The 18,896-nt window shown below is 54.2% G+C and overlaps 1 protein-coding gene across 10 annotated transcripts in view; it reads right to left on the bottom strand.

Moving 5' to 3' along the window:
• Window positions 1-18,896, bottom strand: part of PPFIA4 (PPFI scaffold protein A4) — a 72,749-nt gene that overhangs the window by 26,631 nt on the left and 27,222 nt on the right. For 8 of the 10 annotated variants that reach the window (XR_013449926.1, XR_013449925.1, XM_036079572.2 and 5 more), the window contains exons 16-28: window positions 18,485-18,725; window positions 17,999-18,034; window positions 17,645-17,778; window positions 17,175-17,341; window positions 14,977-15,070; window positions 14,391-14,472; window positions 13,614-13,814; window positions 12,849-12,911; window positions 12,202-12,228; window positions 10,328-10,503; window positions 6,480-6,577; window positions 5,606-5,781; window positions 3,492-3,560 (exon numbers count right to left, since the gene is read on the bottom strand). Coding sequence is in view for 8 of the 10 variants with exons in the window: in XM_036079572.2 (XP_035935465.1) it covers window positions 3,492-3,560; window positions 5,606-5,781; window positions 6,480-6,577; window positions 10,328-10,503; window positions 12,202-12,228; window positions 12,849-12,911; window positions 13,614-13,814; window positions 14,391-14,472; window positions 14,977-15,070; window positions 17,175-17,341; window positions 17,645-17,778; window positions 17,999-18,034; window positions 18,485-18,725 (1,564 nt within the window). In the remaining 2 variants the exon portion in view is untranslated. The remainder of the gene's footprint in view (window positions 1-3,491; window positions 3,561-5,605; window positions 5,782-6,479; window positions 6,578-10,327; window positions 10,504-12,201; window positions 12,229-12,848; window positions 12,912-13,613; window positions 13,815-14,390; window positions 14,473-14,976; window positions 15,071-17,174; window positions 17,342-17,644; window positions 17,779-17,998; window positions 18,035-18,484; window positions 18,726-18,896) is intronic. The other 2 variants (XM_036079577.2, XM_036079579.2) reach the window with 1 other exon arrangement.

The following is an 18,896-nucleotide window of genomic DNA, read 5'->3' as shown; positions in this document are numbered from 1 at the left end:
CAACCCGGCCTGCGGAGGCCCACTGGCCTTTCAAGTATCCCCCCCCCCCCCCAGCCTCATGCCATGGGAAGTGGGCAGCGGCCAGCCCCCCCCCCCCGCCCCCCACGCCTCCTGCCTTCACTCTGGCTTCGGCCCGGTGCGCTGGAAGTGCACCCGGCCAGGAGTCGGGAGACCCGGCTGCCATTTTACTAGCTCCGTGTCCCTGGGCAAGTTAAGGGACCTCTCTGAGCTTCCGTTTCTGTAAAATAGGAAGGACATCATCTGCCTTATCTCTTTCTCAGGCTGCCTATCCCTAATGGGATCGAGTGAGAGCACCTAGTGACAGTGATGGGTCAGGTGGCTGGCCGATCAGAGGCAGGCTCCTCCAAAGGCCTCTGCCATCTACCAGCTGAGTCTCCAAACTCTCTCTGCCAAAGGGCACCCAGAGCCATAACCCTACAGGACGCCCCTCTGCACAGGCTTCCCCAGCCCACCCTGAGGAGCCCACTTCCACCCTGCTTGGCAGCCATGTCTAATCTCCCCCACCCCCAAGCCAACCCCTGTGTTCTCAGAACTGGTGCAGGCAGAGAGCTGCCAGAGGAACAAGGGACACTAACCCACCAGTTCTTGCCTCAACAACCCCTCCCAGCCCCAAGCCCTTGGGGTTTGCTGCTTGGGCCCTGCGGAGGCCAAACGCTCCTATCACTTCTCGGCACCATGTGCCTCTGTCCCAGCACCCACCCTAGTATCATTTTTTCATGTACTTATGAGATTATTTCATTAAGCTCTCCCTCTCCTTCTCCCTCCACTCCCTCAACTCTCTCCCTCTCACTTTTTTTTTTTTTTTTTTTTAAGATTTTATTTATTTATTTGAGAGAGAGAGAGAATGAGAGACAGAGAGCATGAGAGGGAGGAGGGTCAGAGGGAGAAGCAGACTCCCTGCCGAGCAGGGAGCCTGATGCGGGACTCGATCCTGGGACTCCAGGATCATGACCTGAGCCGAAGGCAGTCGCTTAACCAACTGAGCCACCCAGGCGCCCTCCCTCTCACTTTCAAATTCTGTGCTCCACAGGACAGAGACCATGATCTTTTTTGTTCCAACCAGTGTATCCCCAGCCCCAAAGGTAGTGCCTGGGAAAATTGTACGCACTCAGTAAATATTTGTTAAATGAATGGATGGCAGCTGGCTTCCTATGCAGGCATCCCATCTGTGAGTTCATCAGGAACTTTCCTCATCATTTCTGTCCGCTCCATGATCCTGCCCTTAACCTAGCCCAGAGTGCTTTCCCTTTCTCTCTCTCTCTCCCTCCCTCCCTGCTTCCTTCCCCCTCTCTCTCTTTTCATTTCCACCTTCTGCCAACCCTAAGACTTGTGTCTGTATCGCTTGTCCCCTAAAAGATATCCTTCCTGCTCCTCTCCTCTTTTCCCTGGAGTCCTGCTCTCCGTGTAGGGGGAGAATTCGATGCAACCCTCCAGGGCCTTGAAGCTAGAGAGGGGAAACTGAGAACCAGAATTGACAGAGGAAACAGTTCAAGAGACCAGCTCAAGGTTGCTGATGCTGTTAGATGGCTGGACAGGAAGCAGGCTCCCTGGATCTCTGACCTCCCCTGCACCCACCACCACCAAATCCCACCTTATTCCCAGAACCTGGCCTTCGACTTTGAGCTTCCTGCAAGAACCAGTCCTCTGCAGCCCCACACCTAGCTGCATCCCAGAAATCCCTCTGTGCTGCCAAGATGACATCATCTACTCAATAACCCCACCCCAGTGTCTGAAGCCAGAGAGGCTGGGTAGCTCTACATGCTTCCGGGAGGCAGCAGGATGTGGGGGAGAGAAGAGGAATCAGATACACTTTCACCCATCCCTGCTCTGCCGTGCATCGGCGTGTGACAGTAGGGAGGTTACCTCTTTGAGCTTAGCTCCTCATCAGTCAGTCCAATGGGATAATAACCCGTCCCACATGATGAGTGTGAGCATAAAATGAGATGTCTGTCACCACTATACCCCTCTGCCTAGGCCAATGCCTGGCCCAGAGTAGGCCTTCAAAGAATATTTTTGTAAGGATGGAAGGAATAAATAGCTTTCTAATTAGAAAGCACCACACTAAGATATATAGGCATCATTTTTCCAAGCAGCATCAAAGAAAGCTAAGATCCTAGGTGTGTGGAGAATAAGAGGAGGGTTCCACGTAGCAGGGGCATTGGGAAAATTAAGATCTCTGGGAGTGGGGATAGCTGGTGGGGTCTGGCAATTTATCTCCTTGACAGGAATACATACACACACACACACACACACACGTAAATTATGTGTGTGTGTAAATAACACACTCCAAATTTCAAGGTACCTCTGTGAAGAAAATACCCCTCCACAAATTCTGTGTATTCCTGAGTGTGTCCTATCTACTGAAGCAGAACAATCATTCCACAAAGGTGGACTTTAGCCCTGTTAAACCCGATGGAGAAAGACTAATTGATTCGTAGGTAACACTAATGGGGTCCCAAAAAAGAGGCCCAAAAGTCTAAACAGAGGCATTGGTCAGGGCAGGGGTGTGTAGAAAGGGACGCTACACAGACCTTGGAGAGCAGAAGAAACAGATCTGATTGAAGATGGAAACATTAAAAATAAATAATCTGGGCTCTTTTTTTAACTTGTTTGGAGCCAAGGCAACCAAGCCTGACCAGATAGGTAAAGGCACGCAAGGCTGGTGATGGGAAAGTGGGGGGAGGGAGGAGGGGAGGGGGAGGAGGAGGAGGGCTGAGGAGGGGGCTGCCTCCTCAGGAGACAGGTACCTTTGGGCAGGCATCTCCAGTGGGAGCATTACAGCTCAGGACATCCGGACATTTAGGACAGCCTAAACTCAGGGAAAGGCCTGACGAAACCCAGGGGAAAAGGCTGGTTTTTCACTGGCCAGGGGGGCCAGGAGAGGAGGACCTTAACTTGGCTTGTAGGTAACTCAAGAGTAGAACTGGAGAGGAAACTGCACTGATAAACATCTGGACCAGCGTGTCAAACCGCACAGCTGAACCAGCAAGCAGACCCTTCTTTTAAGGACCTCAGCATAACGCCGACCTCCGAACAACCACGCTCTGACAGATGGGAATCCTGAGAAGCAGGCTGGAGTCATGCTGTGCCAAGAGCACTGAGAGATGGGGTCTGAGAAACGAAGAAAAAGGTGTGATCCCAAAGAGATGGCCTTTGGGGGGAACCTTCAATCCTGTGTGGTTAGGAGGGCAGTGGGGCACAGAGTTGGAAGATGCTAGAAGTATAACACATAAGAGCCTTTAGTTTTTGTACAAGGAGTTTCATGGAGACTTCCCTAGGCCTATTGTTAGGTCTGGCCCTGCCCCTCCCCACCCCGAACTCCCTGACTTCATCCCCAACCCCTCCAGCTCTCCTCCCTTAGGCCACCCCACCAATCATCAGCCCAAGGAAAGCACAACTCATGGATTTCAACCCAGCGAACCAACAATGCCCAAATCCCAGAGGCCCCTAATTCACAGCCAAGTACTCACATCATCCAGCTTCCGGTCTGTGCCCAAGGCCAACAGGTTGTTGAACTCTCTTTCCATCACCTGGCGTGCCTGGAGTCCACAGGGTGAGACACGGAGAGATAGGAGGGGTATAGTTAATGACCTCTATGCCATCTTGCTCCTGTTAGGATTCTTTCATATGGAGCACATTAGAAAACTGTAATTTGAACAAAGTAGGACCACAGAATGCATGGATGTGCAGGATTCACTTACTGGGGGAAAGCCCCATATTCTGTCTATACGAGAAAATCATGCATTCCTATCTTTCTGGAGGGGTAAATAAGCATGTAGACCACGGAAAATAAGGATTTAATTTATTTAGATTAAAGAAACATATTTCATAAGGCTCCACATCAAAAATTTAAGCCAGGAGGACTGCTCAGTCATAGATGTTGGTGGCCCTTGGGCTGACTAGTGCCTATAGGCCTTGACTCAGCCTCCCAGGAGCCTCACTCAGCAGGAGATTTGGGAAATGCCAGGAACAACAACGTTTTCGAAACTGCCACCAGGTATTTTTAACCATTGTTGATGAAGAATTCCACGCTGGGTCAGCTCCCACTTCCTCTAAGAGCTGAGCTAAATGGACCAGTCAGGAAAACCAGAAAGGTTAGCAAGCACCAGAGAGGTCCCCGCCAGCTCTTTGCAGATGCACGGCTAGCCGCAAAACCCGGGCACATTTAGAGACAGGAGACCAACGACAGAGAAGAACAAGCCCATTTCTGGGTGGAAAATGTTAACCCCAGAGCTTCGGAAGGCCTGCCTCCTAAGTGATGGGAAAGGAGAAGCACAGTCAATTTCCAAGTATCCGGATGACACTGCCCCTCGGGGCAGTGAGAGGTGAAGCTGACGCAAACTTCAGCAACGTCCCCCCAGGCTGTGGGAGCGGGCGAGAAAGCAGAGGAGGTCGGAGATGGGCACGTACAGAAAACCTCATGGGGGGCAGGGGACCTCAGCTCTTAGAGAACAGGGGATCTGTGCCCTCCATTCTAACTGGTTTGGAGGGGTCACCGCAGAGGGCCTATGGGACACACTGGCCCTGCGTGCTGCCCGACACCTCCAAAAGGCCAACGCGCCCCCCGGAATTACGAGACAACACCGCCAACCCTCACCCAAGCCAACACGCATCTGCTCCCGGAATAGCTTGTGCGGCTCTGGCGGCTGAATTTCAAGAGCCCTGACAGCTGCAAACAGTCCAGACAAGGGCGGCTAAAATGATCAGGGCACGGAGGCGCGTCTATATGAGGAAAGCCTAAAAGAATTAAGACCATTCTGTCTGGAGGGACAAAGGCTTGGGCCCCGAGGCAACACAATCAGCGTCGATGAAATGACCAAAGGTGAGGCCGGGTCAAACCCAGTCAGTGAGGAGGAGGCGGTGCCCTTCCGTCCCCAGCGGGAGCCTGACGGGAGGCACGTTCAGGACAAATAAAATCGGAAAGTACTTTGCACAACGAGAGTCCATTGCCCACGGGAAGTTAGAAAGGCCAAACATATAAATAGGTTCTAGAGAGTTTAGCTATAGTCTTGGATGACAGCTCCATAATAATTATGAAATGTAACTTAAGGAGATGTCTCATCTTTTAAGCTGGTGACAGGGAGACAAACCCCTGGCACGGAGAGGCTCGGGGCTGTGTTATTTGGTATGTTTAGCTTTCTCAAGCCTGGGAGCCCAGGAGCAGATCCTTAGGGTGGGAGACAAAGGAGACAGTGGGCTCTCTGATCACCTCAGACCTCGGGGCTAGTTCTCCTCTAAGAAAAGTCGGGTCAGAAAAGCAGGGTGAGGAAAAGGCGCAGAGTGTCAAAGGCAAAGATGGGGTCGGGGGAGAGAAAGGGTGCCCACGGCAGGGAGGGGATGAACACAGTGTTGTGGGCGTGGGCTGGGTGGGCTCTGTATGTCAAGGACACTGGTTCCCTGGGCAGCTTGGTTATGCACCGGGACCACTTGGGAGGTTTGAGGCCATTGTGATTCCCCTCTGAGACAGGCCCTAGAATGGTCCCCCAACAAATCCATAAACCCGTGTATGTGAGCAGGAGAGAGCGGGAGAGTGGGGCAGAGGGGGAGCCTGAGATTGAGACTGATTGATGACAAGGATGCCCACCTGGGTATTCTGCGTGGGGATCTGGAGGACCAGGGCCAGCGTGTTGTGGTCAAAGTTCTCATCCAGGGCCAGCAGGGCCCCATGCACACCGCTCTCCTGCAGGTTTCCTGCGTAATCCCGCAGCCCAATGGACTGGACCCAGTGAACCACCTGGTCGTTGGTCCAGACAAGCACATCTGGAGGGCAGAACAAGAAAAGAGGCAGGAAGAGGCAAGAGGTTTGGCCACGCCCCCTCCGGGGACAGATATGGGGCTCCCTGGAACCAGAGTGCCAGTCTACCCTGCTTTCTGTCTTCGGTCTGTCTTCCCTGGCACCTGGGCTCCTAGAGAACAAGCCCCACTTCCCTCCATCCCTGCCAGCCGATAGGACCCAAGGCCAGGCCGTCAGGCTCCCAGCTTTCTCCCCAGAGCCCTTGCCTGGGCCCTCTCCTGCCCCCAGGCTGGAACGGTCCTCTTATTTTTCCACCTTTGAAGGGTCTTCTAAGACTTGTCTCTCTTTCCTGCCCAATGCCACCCAGATCACCAAGTTCCATGAGCACTTTCCCATACCAGTCTCTAGCGCTAGTAATCCTAGGGGATTCACTGCATTTGTCCAGTCGGTGGCCATCGTTGGGGGGGGGGGGGCGGTTACAGCTGACTGGGCAGGGACTGTTTCTTCTCCACCAGATGGCAACATCCTTTGGGCATGGACTATGTCTGCCTCATCACACAGACTGGGGCTGAGTCTTCCCTCTTGGGTTTGGAGCTTCCCTGAGGCACAGAATGCCTCCTCTCCCTGCCACTCACCCAGGGCAGGGAACAGCAAGGTAGGAGCCTGCTCCCCCAAGGCTGCTCCATGCCTTTCAGAGGAGGCCCGCTGAGCTTGACCAGCTTACCCTTGATCTCGTGCTGGCTTTCCTCCCGTCTTTTCTCCAGCTCCTTGCGGTCATAATTCAGCCTCTTCAGACACATGATGCCGTACTGAAGACTGGTTCTGCAGGCACATAGCCCTCCCTGAGCCAGAGTCTCAGTGGGGCCACATTCCTGCCATCTCTGCTCCACATCCACCACCAGCCATAGCATGTCCAGGCCCATGTCTTCCAGCTCAAAGAGCCTCCCAGCCTACTCACATTCCTCCTTCTCCCAGGGCTTACATGTGACCCAGCCCAAGCTACTTCCCCTCCTCTGCCCAACCCACGTCCTCCCTCTCAGCCAGGGTATGGGTCTGACAGATGGAAGGAAAGTTCTCTGAATGAAGCAACAGCCCCCCACTCTCTAGGCTCTGGAATGACCCTACAGATATCTGACCCATACAGTTAGGACCCTACAGAAAGATCCCTACAGATATTTCTTTGATACCCCATTTCACTCAGAGTCCTTACAATGACCTACGCATGCTACACGATTTGCCTTATACACTGACATCTCTGTTCTTCCTCAAACACAGCCGGCACGCTACGCCTGCCTATGTGCCTCAGGGCCTTTGTACTAGCTGCTCCCTCTGCTTGGAACACTCAGTCCCCAATCTGTTGCATGGCTCACCCCCTGTCTCCTTTAAGTCTTTGCTCAAATACCATCTTCTCAATTCAATGGTCACCTTGTCCACCTGATTTAAAACTACAACATCACCATCACCACTGCAGCCCATACTCCCAACCCCCTTACCCTGGTCTAATTTTTTTCCTAGCACTTTTTGTCTGTTAACATAGTATATATATACAGTATAGATAGATTAATGGATGGATAGGTGGATGGATGGATAGATAGATAAGATAGATAGATGATAGATAGATAGATAGATAGATAGATAGATAGATAGATAGATAGATAGATAGATACTATCTACAGATAGATGATAGTTCCTTGTCTGTCTCTCCCAGTTAGAATGTAAACTCCATGAGGGCAACTCTGTTTTGTTCACTGATATATCTCAAACCCCTGGAATAGTGCCTGGCACATAACACCATAAATGCTTAATGAATGAAATGAAATGGTTCACAGAAAGTACTAAAAGTACTTAAACAGTACCAGGTGCAGAGTAAGCCTTCAATAAATAATCACAAGCCAGGCCAAGAACCACAGAACCTGCAGGTTAGAAGGGACCCCACAGGCCACCAGTCCAAGCCCCCATTTCACACAGGCGTCCCCTGTGTAGCATCCTTCTGAGCAGTGTGAGCACCTGTACTCAGCACCTCTGAGACAGGGAACTCACGACCTCTTGACGCAGCTCATCCCACCTTTCATTAGAATGTTCTTCCTTCCCTTGAATACTGCTTTTCATTCAAGCCTCTCTGGGTTTTGTCATCTATCAGATGGAGGAATAGACGTTCTCAACTCTATTATTGAGGCATCGCCTTGTGAAATTAAATTATGCTGCCTACTCCCTCCTTCTCTCCCCTCAGCTCCACCCAGGCAGCCCTGCTTCCTAGAACAATCCCTCACAGCTCACAGACACCACTTCTAGGAACCCTTTTCTGGCCCAAGGCAACCAATCGTTGCTCAAGCCACTGGTTTAAGCCTTGGTCCGCTGGAGGCGGCAGAAGCACACACACCTCCTGACCGGAAATGCCTTCTGTCTACTTTCGATCTCACTTGCTATCATTTTCTGTCCAAGTCCTAGCACTTTCAAAGCTGTTGCATTGCATGGAGAACATTTAAAGTCAGATCAACCTAGGTCTGAATGCACCTGTGCCACTTCCCGCCCGGTGGCCCTCAGCACATGGAAATGAGGCCACCCCTCTCCTGCAGTGCTGCCATGGGCATCACAGGTGGTCGTGCGTGGAAGGGCTCGGCCTCGCCCCTGGAGCATCCAGGCACCCGGCAATGGGACCACTATCAGGAGAACGCTGCCGATGATGGTGTGTGCCGGTTCTCCTATCAAAACAGCCGGTTCTCTAGGAAAGCTGCTCAAGAGAACACGATGCTCCAAGGAAAAGAGCTCAGAAATCGATGTCAAGAAAGAAGGATGTTGGCCCCAGTCTGTGTCACCTGGTGACACTCCTGGTCTCTGTCGGGCTTGTTTTCCTCACACAAAGGAGGGTTTTTAAATATGTTTTGCCATAAAAATTATGATAATTTTTAAAGACTTAAGAGCATGCTTATGAAATGTTAAGGGGAATAAAAACAGGTATATAAGTAGTCGAGGTAAGGAAGAGGAAAATGCTTTAGAAACCCTGAAGTACTCCAGACTTAGAGCTGAATCTGGAACCACGTGTGCAGGCTGAGACTCTCCTGGGGCCTTTGCAGAGGGTCACCAGGAGGACCTCCAGAATGCTGGGTGGGGCCGGGCTGACTGATCCCCTGGCCGACCAGGCACATCCCAGCTCGGCAGGGGAGTAGCCCTTCTCTCCCCAGCCCTATCAATCACTGAGGAGGGGACAGGTGCAGCCAGGCCTGGCAGCCTCTGGGACAGAGACAAAAGATTCCCTTTCGGCCCTGGGAAGGGGTGGGGGAGTGCCGAGGGAGGCCACAGTAGGGAGTTCTAGCGTCACGGGCTCTGCGGTGTGGTGGCAAGGGGGCTAGACTTGGCTACCATCCCTGATGCTCCTTCCCATGCCTCAGTTTCCTCCCCCATAAAACGGGGAAGCTAGCTAGATCCCTTCCAAATTGAACCTTCCGTGGTTGATGAGTCAGAGAGACCAAGAGACGTCCACAGAGCCCCAAGAGAACCTTGAAAAGCCACACGCTCCCAGCCCCAACATTCGTCGCATTATCCTCTCATTCTCCTCGGTCTGAACACCAGCTGTGCCACTTTCCAGCGGAGTGGCACTCAGAATACGCGAGGTGGGGTCATACCTCTCCTGCAGGGCGGCTGTGGGCATTAGAGGTAAAAGACAAAGAACCTGGCTCAAAGAGCGAGGTTCCTGTGTGATTTGAAGCTAGACGTTAAAAAGCCTTCCTAGCGACTGTCAACCCCTGGAATGACCACCCACCTTGCTCCCCCGCGCAAGTGCCCCTGCGCTCAAGCAGGTAGCGCAGTGAGTGAAGCAGGATCTGGGGACTGCGCCTACCTGTGGCAGGAGGGCGGCCACCACCAGCTCCAGCTGGCTGTCTCCATGCTAGAATGTGTCAACAGAGCTTCCAGTTTTTTAAGAGAAGCCAGACATCCAGAATTTTGTGTAAAATTTCCTAGTGTTTAAATGCTGGCAACTAAATTCATAGTCTTTAAAATACCGTGTCAGCCAAACAAAACACAATTGTGGGGCCAAATTCTGCCCACAGGCTGCCAGTCATGGAGACCTCTGCTGCAGACACTTGCGAACAGAAGACCTTTTCAGCAAAGGGGAGGAGAGACTTGGATGGCATCCCGTATACCAAAGGGCGTGGGTTCAAAGCTGAGAGGCTCAGATCTGGGATGCAGGCAGGACTAGGGCCCAGAAAGACCTTTCCTCTCAACTTAGAAGGAATTAGAGCCCGAAACAGGACACTGGTTTCAGTTTGAGGCTTCCCAGGGTGAACAGAGAAACTTCAGCAAGCCCAAAGACAAAGAAATGAAATGCAGACCTAGGAGGGAAATCTCCAAGAATGTGAAGCTAAGGAAGAATGACTTGCTATGTCTTAAGGGCTGGAGGTGAGAGGACCGAATCCTCCCTCACATTGCAGAATGAGACGAGGATCCGGCTTTCGCAAGCGGGAGACCCATTAGCGCCCAGACGGGCCACACAAGGAGCTGGAGGCCCCTGGATCCCTGCAGACAGACCCCCAGGGCTGGGGGAGGCCCGCGGCACGCTCTGGCCTTGCTCACCGGTGGAAGCTGTCCACCATCTTCAGGTGGACCCGCAGGTCCTTCTTGGTGAGGTGGTCCAGCATGCGGGCGTCCACCAGGCACTCCATGAAGTAGCTGCGGTACTGGGGGAGCCCCAGGCTGGGGAGCCATTCGTTCCCAATCCACTCGTGGTTCATGTCCCCATAGGCCAGGGTCTGGGGGGACAAGGCAGAGCGGCTATCGGGGAGGAAGGCAGTGCCAGCCGGCCACGGCCGGCATATCCCGTGGAGAGAAACCTCCCTCCATCCGCCGTGGCAGCTGATTTTCACTAAGAAGCTGGGAGTGGTAGGAGGTGGGGGTTTTAAATGGCACTTTTTAAGATCTCAGAATGATATGGTTCCACTCACAGATCAATTATCTACACTAATGAACAGAAGCAACTATCCAGGCAGCAGATAATACGAGGTCCTTCCTGTAGGCTCAGGAATGCATTTGCGGTGTCGTGTGGCCAAACTGCCTTCCTGGTTCTCCGCCGGCCTCTAGCCCACTGGGCCCAGGGGACAGGCCCCGTTACAGAGGACCGCAAAGTGGCCTCCCACATCTATCCAAGAGTTACATATGGACTAGAGAAGTCAGAAGCCACGGGTGAAAGCCTGCACCTGAAACACTCAGCACTCTGAGCTCTGGTGTCCAGTCCAGGAATTCCCCAGGCCCTCTGCTGCTTTCTCCAGCACCCTACACACACCCCCGGCTGCCCCCCCTTCGCGCACCACCCGCGCCCCCCCAGCCGCCCCCTGGCCGCCCCCTCCACCCACTCTCTTGCCACCTCCTGCCGACACAGGGGCTCCTGTCCACCTATCCTTAGAAAGACTGTAGGAACAGCACTCCTCCGTCACTCTGGTTCCTTACCCTACTTCCTTTTTTTTAGATTGAAACACTGATTTTATCTTTTAAAACGAAATCGTTATACATATAAAAATAAATGTAGCACAGGTTCGTTATTAAGCATAAAGAAGTTAACATCGATGGACACCAGCCGCGCTATCCCACGGCTGTTGTCGCCCCCATGCTCGCCTTCCCCGTCCCATCCCCTGCTGCCCCTCTAGAGGTGACCACTATGCTGAGTATTCTATCACGCCCTTGCTGGAAAAAATGTTTTTACAGTTTTTACAATCACCAATGTGTATTTCTCTCAAAAAAAAATTTATTAAGTTTGCTTATTTTTGAGTTTTAGTATAAAATTCTATGAATCTTTTGGGCTTTGATTTTGCACTTGACATAATATTTCTAAATTTCGTCTATTTCCTCTGCTGAAGGTTTCACTGTGTAAGTATACTATGACTAATCTGTCCAGGACCCGGTTGGGTTTCCCTTGAAGTATCCACAGTGCTACTCCACTGTCCTTAGAACCACATGACATAGTGGTCGTGGGTGTGTTTGTGTGTTTCTTGCCTGTCTCTCCCTTAGAATATGAGTCCACTTCTGTATCCAGAGAGCCTAGAAGGGCCTGACACCTCGTAGCTGCTCAATAAATATTTGCCTACTAACTAAATGAGTAAAAGGTCTTTGCCCAGCTCACCAGGGGTGCCCCCTGCAGGATGCGGTGAGGAAGAGGATTTGTACCCATCTCGGTCTCATTATTCCTGGGACGAGAGGGGAAGAGGCAGGTGTGCTGGGGACACAGCCCTCTAAGGCTCCCCATCGGCCATCCTGAGAAACCAGAACAAGTAGCTGGAGGGGAATGAGGAGGGAGGGGGCCTCAGCGGGAGGAGAAAACCTGTCCATGGCTTTCCGTGCGAAGAGGGGACATAAATAGACTGGGACTCAGGGAGTCCTGTTGGGCAGAGAGCCTGTTGGGAAAATACTGCCCTGAACTCCTGAGAGGTGGTTCTGGACAGAGAAGGGGGTCTTACCTGAGCCCAGCTGCCCTCCTCACTGTCCTAGCGGGAACGAGTGCAGCGTGTCAGGGGAAACAGGCAGAGTCAAGGAACCTGGAAGCGTCCACCCCAGGCCCCATCAAGCAGAGGGAGCAGACACCCCAGTGGCTGGAAGGGTGACTAAGGAGGGCTTGTTGGGATGGTCAAGAGAGAACACAAGGCTGGTGCGTCTGTCTGTGTTTGCGCTGAGGCGGGAGCAAATGTGTGTGTGGCAAAAACACACTCCCACACCTCGCAGACTTGGCTGGAAGCCCCACAAGGGCCAGGCTCTCCCATTCCCTGGTCCCCCACCAAGCATCAAGCACAAGGGCAAGGACTCTGTTGCCCAGACCAGGGCAAAGCACTCCCCATCCCCAAGGCCAGCTCTTCTCCACTGCAGCGCACCAGTGGCCCAGGGTGAGCTCGGGACCCCCTGAGACGGATCCCCCAGCACACACAAACTGTTCCCAATCCCACTCCTCTCCCACCAACCCACCACCCTGAGAACAGAACCCAACACACATCAGGGATACCAATCTCATATTAGACCGACTGCAACCCCCTCTGACTTCCCACCACCTTCCCCTCGTCCTCATGGGGGTCATCAGCCCCAACCCAGGCCCAAGGCCCAGGGCCAGACTCACTGTTTTAGTGGGTGTTGCCAGAGTTTCCATCTCTTCATGGGTGACCCAGACATTCCCGGAAGACTGTAGGCAGAGAGGAAACCTAGCAGGTCCTGCATGTGGGTCCCCAAGATTCCCTTGAAGCTGGGAACCCCAAGGACAAGGACAAACATTCCTTCCCCTGAGTCCTCCCACAGGCCCAGCCCGAGCCCCGCATCCTGTCTGGCTCTGAGCAACTCCCCGTATCACTGTAGCCGCGCTGCGCGGCACAATGCCCGACACCTAGAAATGCTCAACAAACGTTTCCTGAATGAATACGAATGAATGGCACCGATCGTGGAAAATGGGCTGATCCCAATCAAAGAGATGGACAGCAGTGAATGATTTTACCCTGAGGCTCCATGGACTAGTCTGCACTCTGATGGAGAGGTTGGAGGACGAGGACAGAATTCACAAATGCCCTGCCTCTCTGCCTCCCTGAGTCCAGCAACAACACAGAACCCCTGGAAGCCCTGTCCTTGGAAACTCTGCCCAGAGATCTGCAATTGTTGGCAGAGTGGGTATAGGGAGATGGGGCCCACTGGTGGTATGTGAAGGCAGGGAACGAGGCTGCTGGGATCCTCCTGGAATCAGTGTCAGCCCCTCCTGGAGACCAGGTTGAGCCCTTTGAGGGACCAGAAGGGGCAGGAATCAATGTTACCATCTTCCCAAAGACCAACGGGAAACTTCGCAAATACTATTCCAGGACTTCCGAAAAACGTCCTGGGTGAGGGAGACGCCACTCACAGTCCTGGAGGTGGGTGGGGCGGAGGGGCTGGTCAGCGAAACCATCTCCTGGATGGCCAGCCGGAGCTTGAGCCGGTGCAGGGCGTTGCTGATGCCGATCTCACGCTGGATCTCCGTGTCCGACAGGGCCGACATGATGGCACCGCTCTTGACGTTGGCCCGGCAGGCTGCCACGTACCAGGCAGGCATCCCCACCCAGAGCTGCAGATACGGGCACAGGGGGTAAGTTCAGCCCCTTCCCCAAGATCTGGGCCCCGCTGCCAAGAGCTTGACAATATCAGGGAGCAAGGGCCAGGCCTCATCCATGGTCTCAAAAGAGCAAACACAGAGCAGAATTCAGAAATGTAGAGATGACAATCACCAAATGCCTCTCTTGCCCATTTTACAGATGGAAAATCTAAGGTCCGAGAATGTGAGGGGATTTTCCCAACATCACATGAGTGACCAGCTCCTGGGGACAGCCTATAGAGGGAGTCAAATTGCCTGTGAAAGCCTATGGCTCGGTGATACTTAGTTCCCCTAACCCAAACCAAGCTACCCGTGAGGCATCAGCCGTAAGTGGCATCGGTTCTGCCCTCCACAGTAACTGGTACGTGCATTTGCTGGGGAAGGGAGTGGGGCTAAATGCCAGGCGTGCCACATGTGTACTTGGCAGGGGAGAAACAAGCTGGGCAAGTTCTAGGGACACCACCCCTCTACCTACCCGAGGAGTCCTCGTCCCACACTGCACATCCTTCCCACCAGTCCCCTGAGTAGACTCCCTTTGCCTAGGCTTACCTCCAGCCAGGAGACCACAGTAGGGCCATCCCACTGGGCAAAGGGCGTTCCTTTTCTGCGGGCGTCTTCAAGCAGCTGGTGTCTTGCGGGAAGAGGAAGAACAGACTCACTAGTCTCCTTTTCTCCCAACCATGCTTACTCCTGGGGCCATGGGCTGTGCTAAGCGGGACTCCCACAACCCAACTCCCCACCACTGGACTGCTACCCCTGCTCCGTGCCTGAAGCAGTATGATGCCAAGACATGGGGCAGGACTCTTCTCCATTCCCAGAGGGCAAGGGGCTCTGACTTTGTTTGCACATGGCCTGACCCATAGACATTTCAGTCTGCTCTGCCAGAGACCCACAGGTCCTGGGTCACCTTCCCACAGCCCCCCAGCCTCCTTCTCCCTTGGGTCATAGTAAAAACCACCTCCTAGTCCCTGCTGTGCCCAGGGGGACTAGGCCAACTCAGTTCAGAAAGGGCCTTGATCCGGCTCTGGCTGCCTGAGCTCAGTCCCATGGCACCTAGAAATGCTCAGTCCCATGGCAGGCCAAGGGAAGGACAGTGGGTGAGGGGCTGGGTGCCATCCTGGCCTGTGGCTCTTACTTCTTCTTCAGCCGCCGGTCCTTCTCTGCCTGGGTCCCCAGCTTGGCAGGCACCATGGGCTCCTGCAGACCAAGCTCGGAGTCTATTAGCATAACTAGAAGGGAAGAGATGACATGTGAGCCAGGCCCTCTCCTTTTCCTCCCTTGGCCTGGGCCAGGATGGGGAGCAGACCCACAGGAGGCTCCCAAATGTTTAACAACCCAGGAGGCCTGATGGGGCCATCCATTATTCCTAGAGCCTCCGCTCGATGTCCCTACATCCAGGTGGCCCCACAGTGGCATCAAACAGGTCCCCTAGCCCAGAGAGTCTCCCCAGGGGAGCCTCAACCCTGGAGGCATTTTCCAGCCAGATGGACCGAGGCTGTCCTACCCCTTCAGCAGCAGAATCCTAGACAGAACATAGCTCTCCTCCAAACCAAGGTGCAAAGGAAACCTGGAGAGCCAGACGTGAGTGGGCTCCGGGCTCAGAGAGGATTATCCTGACCCGGCTGGGGGTGTGAAGATGGGCACACTGAGAGACGTGCCCCCTGGCCTCTTTTTCAGGGAGCACACTTGCACGAACCCCATGGGGGAACATTCCTAGCTCGGTCTTCTTCTATTAAGGATCTCCTGAAAAGGACGCCAGACCCCTACGGAGTTCATGGCAGGCGCCACATCTTAGAATTCATCAAGTTCCAGGCACGCCACACAGCGCGGCTGGCCGGAGGTGTGGGCGATCCAGAAGCCGAGGTGAGATGCTGTCTTAGGGTTAGGTGCCGCCGGGGTGCGGGGAGCGGAGAAAATCCTAAGACTTCCCACAGAATACCTCTTCCACAGATCAGACCTTCCCGGCGCCCTCCCAGCCCCATCTGTGTCAGCTCCTAAGGGCTGGGGACAGGGAGCTGTACCTCATTCCCCACCCAGACGAGAGGTGCCTTTCCTCCTCCACCTCCTCCTCACTCAGCTAGCTAGCTTCTGATCCACACCTTCTCTGAGGTGCAGGGAGGTCTAATTATGCCTTTGGGTTCAAAGGTTCCTTTCTTCTCATCGATCAGGCCCTCCCCCTGCACGCAATTGTCAATGCTCCCGCTGCCTTGGGAGAACTTCTCAAGGCCCTTCTGAGCGGGGCCCAGCCTAGGGTCCACAGCCACTCCTCCACTCCTCCCAGCCTCTCTCTCCCCCGCTCTGAATAGACTCGATTGTGTACAGAGCTCCTGCCCCCAGAGCCTGCCTCTCCCAGACCCCCGGTCCCCTCACGCACAACTCTTCTTGGCTTGGCCACGTCCTACGCAGCCTTCCCGCTTCGGCCCAGTGGTTGCCTAGCAGAGGAAGCCACTGCTGGTGTCCCTACCACTCCACGGCTGAGTTCTGCGTTCCAGAAGCACCTGAAGCATACTGCTATCATCACACCGTTCTGGAATCATCTCTTTATATATATATATATATTTTTTTTTTTTTTTTTTCCTTTCCAGGAGACACCAAGCTCCTTGAGGGAATGGCCTATTGTTCCAACACCCAACGCTGAGCCTTGTATACAGTAGTTACTCAATAAATGTCTGTTGAACAAATGACTGGTAGATGAGGCAAAGAGGAGGAAGGGAGGGGAGGAAGGAAAGGAAAGCAGGAATAGGGGAGGGCGGAGGAAGACGGCTGACATTCATTGTGTACCTGGCAGGCGCCAAGCACGCACAAGAACTTTATATTAGCACAGAAGTGGTAATGCTACTCCTGCCCAAGCATTTCCGCGAATATCTATGAAGCCATCAATAGGCATTATGACATGTTGCGTCCTGGAGACCAGATGTACTAGAAATAAGTTCTAATCAAGAACCGATTCTCCTCAAGAAAGAACCCAGAGATTCCTCCTGAAGGTCCTGAGCACGGTACGTCAGAAAACCTTCAAACTGCAAGAAACCTCAGAGGTCCAACCTCTCACTCCGTACAGGAATCCCTTCCACAGCATTCCAAGTACAGCCACCCACCTGCAGCCGGACGCTTCTAGTGGTGGGAGCCAGCGGCTCCTGGGGCAGCCCGTGGCCCTGTGAAACAGCTCTAACCCAAACCACCTGCCTCGCCTCTCCTCTCCGGAGCTGAAATCTGCCTGACTTGTGGCTTCCACCCACAGGCCCCCGGGAGGCAGGCGGAGAAGGCTGGATCCCAGGACTCCCTCCTGCCCTGGCCCCTCTGCTTGCACCCATTCGCTAGGACGTGGACAGACACCATGGCCCGTGGCTCCATCCCGGCTCAGCTGGATTAGCCGGCCCTTCTCCTTCTTCCCGAACAGGCGGCCGATGGATGACTTGATGCCCTTGCGCTTGGCGCCCTTGTGCAAGGAGTCCTGGCTGCCGTCGCTGCTGCTTGGGTTGCTGCCCGGATCCTCCAGAGCACTACAGGACGGCCACGAGGGGGTGGAATGAAAAGAAACATGGTTTCATTATAACAGGAGACCTGGAAGTGAGACCTCGGGAAGGACTTACGGTAAGTGGCAGAGGTTGGGCGGGGGGGGGGGGGGGATTATGATCAGAGCAGGTGACCAAAGGAGACATGGGAATGTCCTTCCCTGACAGTGTTTCAGAGAGAAGCAAGATGTTTAGACACCTGGACAGGTGAGCCTCCGTCCCTCCAGAGGCAGGGAGGGATGAGATGACCTTGGGGGTAGAGGGACTCAAGGTGGGGCCCGTGCCACTTACCTTTTGCCTTCTTCCTGGCTCAGGGCTGGATGGCCAAGCTTCTCTAGCCGCAGCGTCCTGGGTGAGGAAGGAGGAGAAGTCTCACATTTTATGGTGGCTTTATCCTCTCGGTTCTCTTCCCGAGACACTGGCGACTGAACAGACAGTGAAGCCGTCAGGGGATAGAGGGAGAGATCTGGGGCCTGCCTACCCAGCCCAGTCGAGGCAGAGGAGCTTGGAGAAACGCAGTGGGAAGAATGGGGCCCTCTCTGAGCCCAGACTCAGACTCAAGGGCCCAGCCAGGGGAGAGAAGCCAAAAGGGAAGGGCCTGGGAGAATTCACCCATTAGTACCTGGGTCATCGGGCAGCACTCACCAGCAGTTTCCTCCTATGCTTTCTCAAGTCACTGGGCTGGAAGAGAGAGTGAAGGGTGAGCTCAGCATCACCCTCCGGATGCCCAGAAGTCCACCCCAAGTGGAGCCCGGTGGTCTTAGGAGGAAAAGATAGGATTCAGTGCCTTACACAGGCCGACAGAGAATACCCCAGCAGAAAAAAGCTGGCCTGGAAAAATAAGTCAGGGCCACCTCTGGAAGAGGGGGAGAGGTATGGGCAGGGGGTGAGTTTCTTAAGCATTCTGCACTTATCCAAGAGAGAGGGTTGAGGAAGACATGACGGGCCCATGCCAGAAGAACATGTTGGCAGCCTGACATGCTGGGGTCTGCACACATCATGGGAAGAGGATGCTGGGCCCAGCTGAGAAGGAGTGAGCCCTACCAAGCCTTCGCAGCAACCCTCGGCCAGCCCCCAAAGCAGAGCCCAGAGTTGACTAGGGTTGTTCATCAACTGTCCCAAGGCTCTCACCAGGGTCATGACCCCCATGCGGTCCAGGTCCTGGGCAGCACTGCGGGAGGTCAGCTTAGGCGTGGAGCGGCCGCTGAGCGGAGGGGATGCGCTAGCCAGGGACAGGGCAGTCAGAGAGGTGGGCATGGAGCCGCGTTTGCGCAGCTGGGTCAGGTTGAGGGCCTCCATGCTGCCGCTGGTCACTCGAGTCTCGATCTCCTCGGCACGCAGCTCCGTGGACTCCTTCTCTTCCTGGATCATCCTGGGAGGCGGGCAAAACCAGACGTTACGCTGGCCCCAGCGAGGCCCAGCAGGGGGCAGGTGCCGGCACCGCACTTCCCACTCTGGGAGCCCAGGCAGCCGGCGATGCCCAGGGGAACGCCGCACTGTTTCTGGCATCGCTGGGACACGCAAGGCCTCGCGGACAGAGCTC

Source organism: Halichoerus grypus, chromosome 7, assembly GCF_964656455.1.
Source record: "Halichoerus grypus chromosome 7, mHalGry1.hap1.1, whole genome shotgun sequence".
In the NCBI taxonomy this organism is placed as follows: domain Eukaryota; kingdom Metazoa; phylum Chordata; class Mammalia; order Carnivora; family Phocidae; genus Halichoerus; species Halichoerus grypus.
The sequence above is the reverse complement of the archived record's forward strand: the minus strand, read 5'-3'. Positions and strand labels throughout refer to the sequence as shown.